This window comes from Bombina bombina, chromosome 5, assembly GCF_027579735.1.
Source record: "Bombina bombina isolate aBomBom1 chromosome 5, aBomBom1.pri, whole genome shotgun sequence".
Classification (NCBI taxonomy): domain Eukaryota; kingdom Metazoa; phylum Chordata; class Amphibia; order Anura; family Bombinatoridae; genus Bombina; species Bombina bombina.
In genome coordinates, this window is record NC_069503.1 from 165,096,743 (window position 1) to 165,109,035 (window position 12,293).

At 37.0% G+C, this 12,293-nt stretch overlaps 1 protein-coding gene across 2 annotated transcripts in view; it reads right to left on the reverse strand.

Annotated features, from left to right (window-relative positions):
* Window positions 1-1,226: 1,226 nt before the first annotated feature.
* CRHR2 (corticotropin releasing hormone receptor 2) overlaps window positions 1,227-12,293 on the reverse strand; it is a 403,668-nt gene continuing 392,601 nt past the window's right edge. For both annotated transcript variants that reach the window (XM_053712941.1, XM_053712942.1), the window contains one exon: window positions 1,227-1,367. In XM_053712941.1, coding sequence (XP_053568916.1) covers window positions 1,227-1,367 — 141 coding nt within the window. The remainder of the gene's footprint in view (window positions 1,368-12,293) is intronic.

The window sequence follows — 12,293 nt, forward strand, 5'->3', positions numbered from 1 at the left end:
ATCAGTGCAAACTTTTAGTTTCTATGAAGTAACGGGTGCCGCCATTTTGAAAACTTGATTTCCCTTTTCAAATATCTAATTAGGGACAAATAAATTGCAAACAATCTTAAAGCAAATGTATTTATTTAATTTAGCTATATCCTGCACGGCCGTTATCTGTCCCTGACTGTCATCAACAAAAGAGATTAAATAAAAGAAATCTAGATTTAATTTTTGGTGGCAACCATTACTTTATAGAAACCCAGGGGAACTGCAAAGCCTGCAAGTCTGACAGTTAAATTACAAGAAAATGGTGTCAAATAAATAATGACATTATGCTGCAAAGTTTCCTACTACAGTGCATAAAATTAAACATTTTTATATTACAATCTCAAAATGTTTTGAGATTTAAGATCCTGTACTCTACAGCTTCTGGTGAGTCAATCAGAATCGGCAATCATAAGTAGCCACCAATCACCAGCTATTTCCTGGTTAAGAGTTGACATGTTTGTGGTTCCAGAGTAGAAGTTTCCCTATATGTTAACTCCTTTGCGAGAGTTAAATTCATAACAAGTTAATTCCAGTATTGCAAAATTGATATGAGCTAAAAAATTAGAGCATACTTTATAATGCCCTTTAAGGATTTTAGGTGATGAAAGTGTTCCCTTAAACCAACTCTGGAGTGTTATACAATTTCTTGTCCAACCATCCAGAAAATACTGAATTACAGATCAAGAAACTAGGTTATAATTTTACTTTTTGTAACAGTGAAAAAGAAAAAGAGACCTGTATTATTTTGTGGTTGTAAAATATAATTGTTCAAAAATCTATGAAAATCAAAAAAATCTATGTACACGAACGAATAAGTAGCCAAATAATTTATCAATTTATATTTATCTGGAAATTTATAAACACACTTATGAAATGTCTTACCCAATGGCAAATGTACAGCAAACTATCTGCCACCTAATGATATGGAATGAAAGGGGCAATTCTTTTCTAACAAGATTGAAATTAAAAAAAATGTATAACTCTTGCACCATGGTGTCATAGTTTGTGCTTTCAATGCTGAACAGCCATAACCCTGTACATATTACATCAGTTGTTCTCCCAATGATTGGTCAACTGTCCACGGTAAAGCTTCATGTATGCATGGGAATTATGTCCACTAATACGCAAGGTCACCCCACAGTGCAAAACAAAAAAAAACAAAAGAAAATCTTTGAAAGTCTTTGATGCGACCATAATCAGACGGCTGCTGTCTGCTTTATACTGTGAAAACTGATTCTTGTTGGCGACGTTGGTATAGACATTGCCCTGGCAACCCGGACACGAAGAGAGTGGTGGTCCTGCCATCGATGCCATCTCTTCCTTGCAGCTGAGCGAACCTAAATCCAAACAAGCAAAATGTTATTGTGTAATATGGAGGAGATGTTTCATGAATATTATTAAAAGGTTTATAGAGAGTTTCTCAAAAACTTATCAAACATTTTACTAACCACAATAAGTATCAAACGAAAAAACTGTGTTGTAGTCTAATGATTCATATATTATCATAATGACATTTCTTTTATACTCTAAACTTCTGGATATAAAACTGTAAAAATAGAAAATGCTTTACTGTGCTAGGGCAGTTTATTATTGCGCTGTTGTTTGGTTATAACTATTTAACCAATCATCTTCAGCTGAACACACCTCGCAAGCCAATGACAACAGGCATTTGTGTGTAGCCACCAATCACCTGCTATCTCCCAGCAGTGCATTAATGCCCCTGAGCCTATAGAGGTATGTTTTTTTTTTTTTTTTATATTGAAGTCATAAACAGATATAACATAAAAAACGTCCCAAAATAATTACAGATAAAGAGGTATACAGTGCAATTACAGAGACATTGCCAAGTCCACTAATACAGGTTGAGCCTACCTACAATACAATTGTGACATGAAGGAAAAAAAAAATGGTACTCATAGGTAGCGATTATCAGAATAATGCGGCAATATGTGACTAGAGAAATAAAGGAGAAATAAGGCCAGCTTAGGCCAGGGAGATGTGTAAAAGGAACATTATGAACCAGTTTATCTAGAACTTTAGAAAGGAATTTGGACTTTCTATAATGAGACTTCAGTTTTGTCTTATATAAGAATAAGGAAAAAGGTCCCCACCTTGTCATATAAAATATAAGTTAGATATTAGTTTAAGTAAAGTTAAGGCAAGGGGGGGTGGTGTAATGATTAAATGGGGGAAGGGAATGCAGCGGGCAAGAGCCGCTCGAAATATAGTGGGGGGGGGGGGGAGGCGAAGCCAGCTAGAATGTTAAACTAGATAGCACCTTCGGGCTTCTGAGAATAGCTTATATAGGTCGAAAGGTTATAAATCAACAGTTACTATAAAGAGAGTATTTGACTTCATGAGATATAGACTATGCTAACCTGAGAGCTCTTATTGGAAATTAGGTACCCAGCAGGATGGAAGATGTTTAACTAATTGGAGTGGGAGAGGGAAAGAAAGGGGTGGTGCCCTACAAGATATCAAAAAGGTAAGGTGTAGGGAGCAATCAGAGGTCATGGTACATAGTCATAGGGGTAGATTTCAAAGTGGCAGCTTATTATTTATTTAATTAATAGGGAGAGGAACAGCAGATCAATGTGTGATGCTGTCTGTCTTGTTCAAGACTCTGAGATTCCCAAAAAATACCATTAGATGGAGATAACGTGTATACAGGTAGCACAATAAGCTGGGTCTTCCGACTATGATAAGAACAGTAATGAAACAAACAGAACAATACAGGGGACAACAGAGTACTATTGGAATTACAAAGATGGGTGAGTCCACTAGGCTGAAAGCACAGGGTTAAAAGAAGAGTAGTATATAAACAATAATAACTGTGAACTATTAGGACTTACCAAACAGAACCCTGATGCGAATACCCCCTTATATATATAAGCTTAGTATAGATCATATGTAGACATTGAAGGGCTTTAGAGTAACAAGCATATTCTTTATAAATAAGAGGAAGAAAGTCCCCAGTCCTATGACTCTTTCCATGGGATATAGGTTAGAAATTGGTACTTAGAACATCTTGGGGTATCCTAGAGAGTGATATTAGAGTATAGTAGTGCCTTAAGAGACACCTGGGTCATGACTTTTAATGCTAACGAGTAAAGAAATACAAGTTCAGATAATACTGTATAAGTAAATACATGTCATGCTATATAATATGTGTGACCCCGAGCTATTATATAAGGCTATAAAGGCTATAGTAAGGTAATAAAAGACAATAAAGGATGCCATCAATTGGAGTTGAAATAAGTAAGATTTGGGGCCTCTATATACAGACACTAATCAAATATCAATGTGTCTCAGGAGAATGAGTGTAACTAGGAAGACATAGCTATGTTTCTCAATGTACTTGCACAAATGTAAACTACAACTTTCAACTAAGACTGTTCCGATCAGCCAATAGAATGTGAGCACAATCTGATTGGCTGATTCAATCAGCCAATCAGATTTTTCCTACCTTAATTCCGATTGGCTGATAGAATCCTATCAGCCATCGGAATTGAAGGGACGCCATCTTGGATGACGTCCCTTAAAGGAGCTTTTCATTCGTCGGTAGTCCGTCGGGAAAGAAGGATGTTCCGCGTCTGGCGGGAATGAAGATGGATCCTGAAGAAAGAAGATTGAAGACCCCGCTTGGAAGATGACATCGCCCGGATGGAAGACTTCTTCAGCACCGCCTGATGATGACTTCATCGGATTGGAAGACTTCTTCAGCGCCCCTTGGAGGATCACTTCTGCCGCTCCGGATATCCTCTTCGGTTCCATCGGTGGGTCGGCTGGCTGAAGACAACTCAAGGGTAGGATGATCTTCAGGGGGGTAGTGTTAGTTTATTTAAGGGGGGTTTGGGTTAAATTAGGGGGTATGTGGGTGGTGGGTTTTAATGTTGGGGGGGTTGTATTTTTCTTTTACAGGCAAAAGAGCAGTTTTCTTTGGGGCATGACCGCAAAAGGCACTTTTAAGGGCTGGTAGGTAAAAGAGCTTTGAACTTTTTAAATTTAGAATAGGGTAGGGCATTTTTTTATTTTTGGGGGGCTTTGTTATTTTATTAGGGGGCTTCGATTAGGTGTAATTAGCTTAAAATTATTTTTTAAATGTTTGTAACTTATTTTTTTATTTTTTGTAACTTAGCTTTTTTTATTTTTTGTACTTTAGTTAGTTTATGTAATTGTATTTAATTGTAGTTATTTGTAGTTAATTTATTTAATTAATTTAATGATAGTGTAGTGTTAGGTTTAATTGTAACTTAGGTTAGGATATATTTTACAGGTAATTTTGTATTTATTTCAGCTAGGTAGTTATTAAATAGTTAATAACTATTTAATAACTATTCTAACTAGCTAAAATAAATACAAAGTTACCTGTAAAATAAATATAAATCCTAAAATAACTACAATGTAATTATTAATTACATTGTAGCTATCTTAGGGTTTATTTTACAGGTAAGTATTTAGTTTTAAATAGGAATAATTTATTAAAGTATAGTGTGGTGTTAGGTGTAATTGTAACTTAGGTTAGTTTTTATTTTACAGGTTAATTTCTCTTTATTTTTGCTAGGTAGCTATTAAATAGTTAATAACTATTTAATAGCTATTGTACCTAGTTAAAATAAATTGAAAGTTACCTGTAAAATAAAAATAAATCCTAAGATAGCTACAATATAATTATTATTTATATTGTAGCTATATTAGGGTTTATTTTAAAGGTAAGTATTTAGTTTTAAATAGGATTAACTTAGTTAATAAGAGAAATATTATTTTGATTTATTTAATTAATATTTAAGTTGGGGGGTGCTAGGGTTAGTGTTAGACTTAGGTTTAGGGGTTAATAATTTTACTACAGTGGCGGCGGTGTAGTGGGGGGCAGGATAGGGGTTAATAAATGTATTATAGGTGGCGACGGTGTAGGGGGGGCAGAATAGGGGTTAAATAAGTTTAATATAGGTTGCGGCGGGGTCCGGGAGCGGCGGTTTAGGGGTATAAACTATTTATTTAGTTGCGGCGAGGTGCGGGATCAGCAGGATAGGGGTTAATAACGACGGTATGGGGGGGGCAAGATAGGGGTTACTAGGTATAATGTAGGTTGCGGCGGTGTCCGGGAGCGGCGGTTTAGGGGTTAATACATTTATAAGAGTTGTGGCGGGGTCTAGGAGCGGCGGTTTAGGGGTTAATAACTTTATTTAGTTGCGGGAGGCTCCGGGGGGCAGCGGTATAGGGGGTAGAACAGTGTAGTTAGTGTGAGTGCTTAGTGACAGGCTAACAATAAAGCTATAAAAAAGCCGAAGAGCAGCGAGATCGGATGAATGTTAACTCTCACAATCCGCTGCTCATCGCCCCTTACTTGGTGCGCGGCTTTTTGACAGCTTTATTGATAACTTAGGGGAAATTTTGCAGGTCCGCGGCGGCGATGGTAGGCGAGCTTAGGCGGGCGTATTGGACTGGCGAAGGCAGGAAAAGTAGACGCGTTGATAACTAGGCCTCATAGAATGATTGGCCTTGTTCCCAATGGATAACATTTCCAGGAAGATCTGGAAGAATCAGGTCATTGTAAGGAGGTAGAAGATTGTTGGTTCCTAGACTGAAAAAATCAACAAAAAAATTACTATTTCCTCTAATTTTTCCTTAGACTTCTTGTCCTGAGGGAAAAAGTTTGTTTTCCTCCAGACACAGTGGAAATGATAGTTTCAAGACCAGGACCAAATAAATTCTTCCTTGAAAAGGCAAGATATAAGTCTATCTTTGGACACCCTGTATGTTGACAATTACTTAAATCATAAAACCCTTTTGATCATATACATATAAATAGTATGAAATCGAATAATTTCAACAATGGGACCACAAATAAATGCATTAGTCGACTTTAGAATTATCAAATATTTATATATACAATAATAACACAGCTTTAGTACACGGAGCCCTAAGAAAAACTTGTACTTCATCTACAACATATTACAGTGAGTAAAAAAAAAACAATAGAACATATCACAGTAAATTTTTTGGAGGCTTTCTGGATCAGGGAATAAATGGGTCTTGGGTGACTACCCACCAGTTTTCTGTGGGCAGGGCTGTGGTTAATGCGAGTAAGGGTGTGCCCTGGGACGGAGCTGAGGCAGACCCTAAAAATGCTGAAGAAGCTGTGGACAAGAAAGTGGATGGATCTTCCCACCCGTGACAATCCAGCAGGTTGGGAAGTCTGCTGTATAGCACTTCACATCTTTACGTCTGCACATCCTAACAAATCTTTCCACAGAAAAACACAAACAGTGTTTCCCCCAGATAAATACATGCAGAAATAGTCAGCAGTGCTAAGAGAATTAATAAATAATGATAAGAACAAAACAGCCTTACTGCTCTGTAGCCTCCTAACTAGCAGAGGAGGATGTAAGAGCAAAAAATAGGCACACTGAGTGAGCTTCAAGTACAGCTTCTTTCACTCCCTATCAGTCCAGCTGCCGCAGTTCTCTGTTCCTGTGTGTTTCCCCTCACACCGGATGTACAAGTGAATGGATGAACGATCTGTGTGAAAGAGGACAGCGCAAAGGGACACGATTCAAGGTTGTTTCAGTGTTTCCCCCAGAGCAGAGAATTCTAAGTAAGAAGGTCCATGTTCAACATGAATTGTAGAAAAATAATAGATAAATAAATCTATTCATAGATTAGTGACATATTGTTGATTTTGATCACATCTGCTTTTTATTCACATCTAAAAATAAAACCTAAAGAATTGTAGATGTTCTAAATTATAGCAAATAAAAAAAATATATATATATATATATATATATATATATATATATATAACAAAAAATACAATTAAATACAAAAGTGTTGCTCTATACATTTAACCATAGTTCTTTTTGGGGAAAAGAAAACAATCTTTATCTTTAACATTTACACAAAAGGTAAGTCGAAAATGTCCTTCTCAAATATAATTTTCCATATAAATAATGTTCAAATATAAATTTTGAACATAGGAATTGATTTTTACACATCTTAAACCAAATATAAATCTATTTTGTTGAAATATACACAGTGGGCAGCTGTTCAACCTAATCAGTTCTAACCTAGTCATGTATGATGCTGGATACTTATAAAATTAAATTACAAATCAGCTGGAATTCTGGTGAGACGTGTTATAAGCCACACGATGCACAAGATTAGAAAGCGCTTTACCTCTGATTTCATTTTAATATTGGCGAGATAGTTATTATTTTAACAACATATAGCTTTTCACACAGTATATTAAATCTTATATTAGCTATTAATTTGTCAGGTAAGGAAATATTTGTAATCCTTTTTTGCCACAATATGGTCAATTGTTTCCTGGTTAGTTAACCCTCTTTTTGGGTTCGAAGAGGGTAAAAAGCTATTGTGCTATTATATCAGCAATGCACGACTACATTAGCTTTCACCAATCATCACTTCTCAGCTAATATGCTTGAATGTAAATGGCCAGTAACACTCTGAAATCACAGCCAGGAGATTTCAATTGTGTGTGATGCTACAGAACACCACAGTGTCTAAGAAAGTATGGCAATAATCTGAAGGTTGTCTCTGTGTTCAAATATTATAAACCCCAGAATGTGAAAGGGACACTAAAAATGAAAATTAAATTTTCATGATTCAGATATCTACTTCCATTATGAAAATGTGATCAGTTTTCTGTACCTGAAAAAGTTTGCAATGGATTCAAACAGATATCAAAAACTCTCCCCTACAATGCATGTACAGATTCGGCTTTGGGGATCACAATCCTTTGAACCATAAGTTTATTGAAGACAAATTGACAACAGAATGAACATTTTAAAATCACCACTCAAAGCACTTGATAAATGATCAATGCCCAAGAAACTATGTTAAAAACGTCATCAGCATCAATGTAGTGTAAAAATAAGAAATAAACATATCTACATTATATGAAATTTTGCAGAATAGATACCAATAGCAATACCAATGTATAGAAATTGACAATAAAAATTTATTGGGGATAATAAAAAAAAATACAACATTATGTCCTACAGACACAAAATACTTCAACCCCATTAACCGACTTTATAAGTTTACTGGGTATATGAATGCAGGACTTGGCTGCACACGCCTGTCACCCAAAATTCTAGTCAAGCAAAGCAGGGCTCTAACAAGGCCTGGTGCAGAACCATACACTTTTAGGGTACTCAAATCATGGTTCAGGTGTTTAGATCACAGTGTGAGATCATTATCACCTGCTTCTACTTACATGACCTGGTGGCTTTTTGGGGGAAGTAACCCTGCACAAGGTTGTGGAGCTAGAGTTAGAACATCTTGGTGGGTATGGGGAGATACTTCCAAGGTACATAAGAACAACTTTTAAGAATTTACATTGCCTTATCCTATTACCTCATATAACTAAAAGTGGTATTTATATACAGTATATAGAAATTTTAACCACAAAAAGTCAACAAATTTCAATGCATATAAAAATATAAACTAAAAACCATATATAATTAGGTGTGGTGTTTCTTGACTACTGCTTTATAGTTTGAATATGTATAAAATGAGGGTGCTGTGAAGTTAAAGATATGAAATTCTCCAAATGATTTAATACACAAATATCGGAATACACATTTATTAAAATAGGCAAAACATCTATTATTAGGTTAAAATTGGGACGTCTCCCAGTGAAAAATGAATAATAATCAAATTAGTGTAAAGTGAAAAAATCAATTATTGGTGTATAAAAAGCAGACAATTATTTAGTCTATACAAAAACATGCATTAGAACATCATCAGTGAACATTCCATAAAGTTGCTGTGCAGATTTAAAAAGTCTTAAAAGTTCCAACTATTTATTCATTTATATTCACTACTAGTCCTAAAGCCTGTTCACACGGGCCATTTTTTGCAGGGTACAGTGGTCCCACCCCTTGCGCTCTCTCCCTCCCCCTCTCTTTTGCTCTCTCTCTCTCCCCCCTCTCTTTTGCGCTTTCTCTCCCCCTCTCTTTGAGCTCTCTCTCTCCCCCCTCTCTTTTGCGCTCTCTCTCCCCCCCTCTTTTGCGCTCTCTCTCCCCCCTCTTTTGTGCTCTCTCTCTTCCCCTCTCTTTTGCTCTCTCGCTCTCCCCCTCTCTTTTGCGCTTTCTTTCCCCCCTCTCTTTTGAGCTTTCTCTCTCCACCTCTCTTTTGAGCTCTCTCCCCCTCTCTTTTGTGCTCTCTCTCTCCCCCCTCTTTTGCGCTCTCTCGCCCCCTCTTTTTTGTGCTCTCTATCTCTAACCCCTCTCTTTTGCGCTCTCTCACCCCTCTCTTTTGCGCTCTCTCTCCCCCCTCTCTTTTGCGCTCTCTCTCTCCCCTGTCTCTCTCCCCCCTCTCTCTCTCTCTCCCCTCTCTCTCCCCTCTATCTCTCTCTATCTCTCTCTCTCTCTCTCCCCTCTATCTCTCTCTATCCCTCTCTCCCCTCTATCTCTCTCTCTCCCCTCTACCCTCTATCTCTCTCTCTCTCCCCTCTATCTCTCTCTCTCTCCCCTCTCTCTCTCTCCCACCCCCCCTCTCTCTCTCTCCCCCTCTCTCTCTCTCCCCCTCTCTCTCTCTCCCCCTCTCTCTCTCTCCCCCTCTCTCTCCCCCCCTCTCTCCCCCCCCTCTCTCTCTCCCCTCTCTCTCTCCCCCCCCCTCTCTCTCTCTCCCCTCTCTCTCCCTCCCCTCTCTCTCTATCTCTCCCCCTCTCTCTCTCCCTCCCCCTCCCCTCTCTCTCTCCCTCCCCCTCCCCTCTCTCTATCCCTCCCCCTCCCCTCTCTCTCTCCCTCCCCTCTCTCTCTCCCTCTACCTCCCCTCTCTGTCTCACTCCCCCTCCCCTCTCTCTCTCACTCCCCCTCCCCTCTCTCTCTCCCTCCCTCTCCCCTCTCTCTCTCCCCCTCCCCTCTCTCTCTCTCCCTCCCCTCTCTCTCTCACTCCCCTCCCCTCTCCCCCTCCCCCCCTCTTTCTCTCCCTCCCTTAAAAATGACCACTTAGTAGATTTCTTTCAAATGCATCTCATGAACATTAGATTAAAATGAAAAATACCTCCAAAACATCAGAGCAAAGAGATACAGAGTTAAAGATTTATTTTTTAATCGCAGCTGTTTTTCTGCATCTTACTTCCTCAGAAACTGCACCACTCGGTCATGTGATTTACCTCTGCTACGTCACAGAGGGGAATCCATCCACATCAGTGGTTTAGCCCTGCCATGCCTCCTCATCTCATTGGCTAGTTCTTAGTGGTAGTATTTCCTTCTTACGGATGTAGGTTTATGGAGATGCAAATTTAATTCTTTGTTGTAGCAACGTCTTTTTGCTCTTAGTGCTAAAATGCACACAAAATGTGCTATTTTATATGCAGTCTTAATAACCGTAACCCGGGTTACCTGTACAAGTATAAGCACCTTAAGTGTAGTATTGCAGTAACACACTGCCTGGACTTTAAAGCCCAATAACAGGGTGAAACACGTTGAAAGTCCAGGCAGTGTGTTATTATTCATTTATGCATTTTTCACTGGGAGACATCCCAATTTTAATCTAACAATAGATTTTTTTAATCTATTTTAATACTGTGTATTCCAATTTTTGTATATTAAATAATTTTGAAAATGTTATATCTTCAGCTTCACAGTGCCCTCATTTTATACATATTCCAGTTTAAATTTACTGAATAGAGAAGGAGTTGGATTAATATGAGTGGTGTGATATCAGGAGTTTAGCACAATACTTATATTTATACGTATATACAGCTTTCCTTTTGCTGATTCCTGTATGTAAATCATGTTCGTGGAAGCTCTGCTGCATAGTAGACTGGCGCTCTACAACTCCAGTGTGAACTAGATATTCCTGCAGGTCCTTTGCCATGATATGGGTTTTGTTTTCCTGGCTAGTCTATGAGCAGTTCTATTGGAGATTTTTCTTGGTCTTCCAGATCTTGTTTTGACTTGTCTTGAAAATTTGAACAGTACAAACTGCAGCAAGAAGGGTTTACCTATATCTTTATACAAGAAGGGTTTAGCTATATCTTTATACAAGAAGGGTTTAGCTATATCTTTATACAAGAAAAGTTTAACTATATCTTTATACAAGAAGGGTTTAGCTATATCTTATATACAAGAAGGGTTTAGCTATATCTTTATACAAGAAGGGTTTAGCTATATCTTTATACAAGAAGGGTTTAGCTATATCTTTATACAAGACGGGATTAGCTATATCTTTATACAAGACGGGTTTAGCTATATATTTAGACAAGAAGGGTTTAGCTATATCTTTATAGAAGATGGGTTTAGCTTTATCTTTATACAAGACGGGTTTAGATATATCTTTATATAAGAAGGGTTATCTATATTTTTATACAAGATGGGTTTAGCTATATCTTTACACAAGAAGGGTTTAGCTATATCTTTATACAAGAAGGGTTTAGCAATATCTTTATACAAGAAGGCTTTAGTTATATCTTTATGCAAGAAGGATTTAGCTAAATCTTTATAAAAGATGGGTTTAGTTATATCTTTGTACAAGACGGTTTTAGCTAAATCTTTAGACAAGAAGGGTTTAGCTATATCTTAATACAAGATGGGTTTAGCTATATATTTATACAAGAAGGGTTTAGCTATATCTTTATACAAGACGGGTTTAGCTATATCTTTATACAAGACGGGTTTAGCTATATCTTTATACAAGAAGGGTTTAGCTACATCTTGATACAAGAAGGGTTTAGCTATATCTTTATACAAGATGATTTTGCTATATGTTTATACAATAAGGGCTTAGCTATATCTTTATACAAGAAGGGTTTAGATATATCTTTATACAAGAAGGGTTTAGCTATATTTTTTATACAAGAATGGTTTAGCTATATCTTAATACAAGAAGGGTTTAGCTATATCTTAATGCAAGAAGGGTTTAGCTATATTTTTAAACAAAAAGGGTTTAGCTATATCTTTATACAAGAAGGGTTTAGCTATATCTTTTTCTAAAAAGGGTTTAGCTATATCTTTATACAAGAAGGCTTTAGCTATATCTTTATCCAAGAAGGGTTTAGCTATATATTTATACAAGAAGGGTTAAGCTATATCTTTATACAAGAAGGGTTTAGCTATATCTTTATACAAGAAGGGGTTAGCTATATCTTTATACAAGAAATGTTTAGCTATATCTTTATACAAGAAGGGTTTAGCTATATATTTATACAAGAAGGGTTTAGCTATATCTTTATACAAGAAGGCTTTAGCTATATTTTTATCCAAGAAGGGTTTAGCTATTTATTTATACAA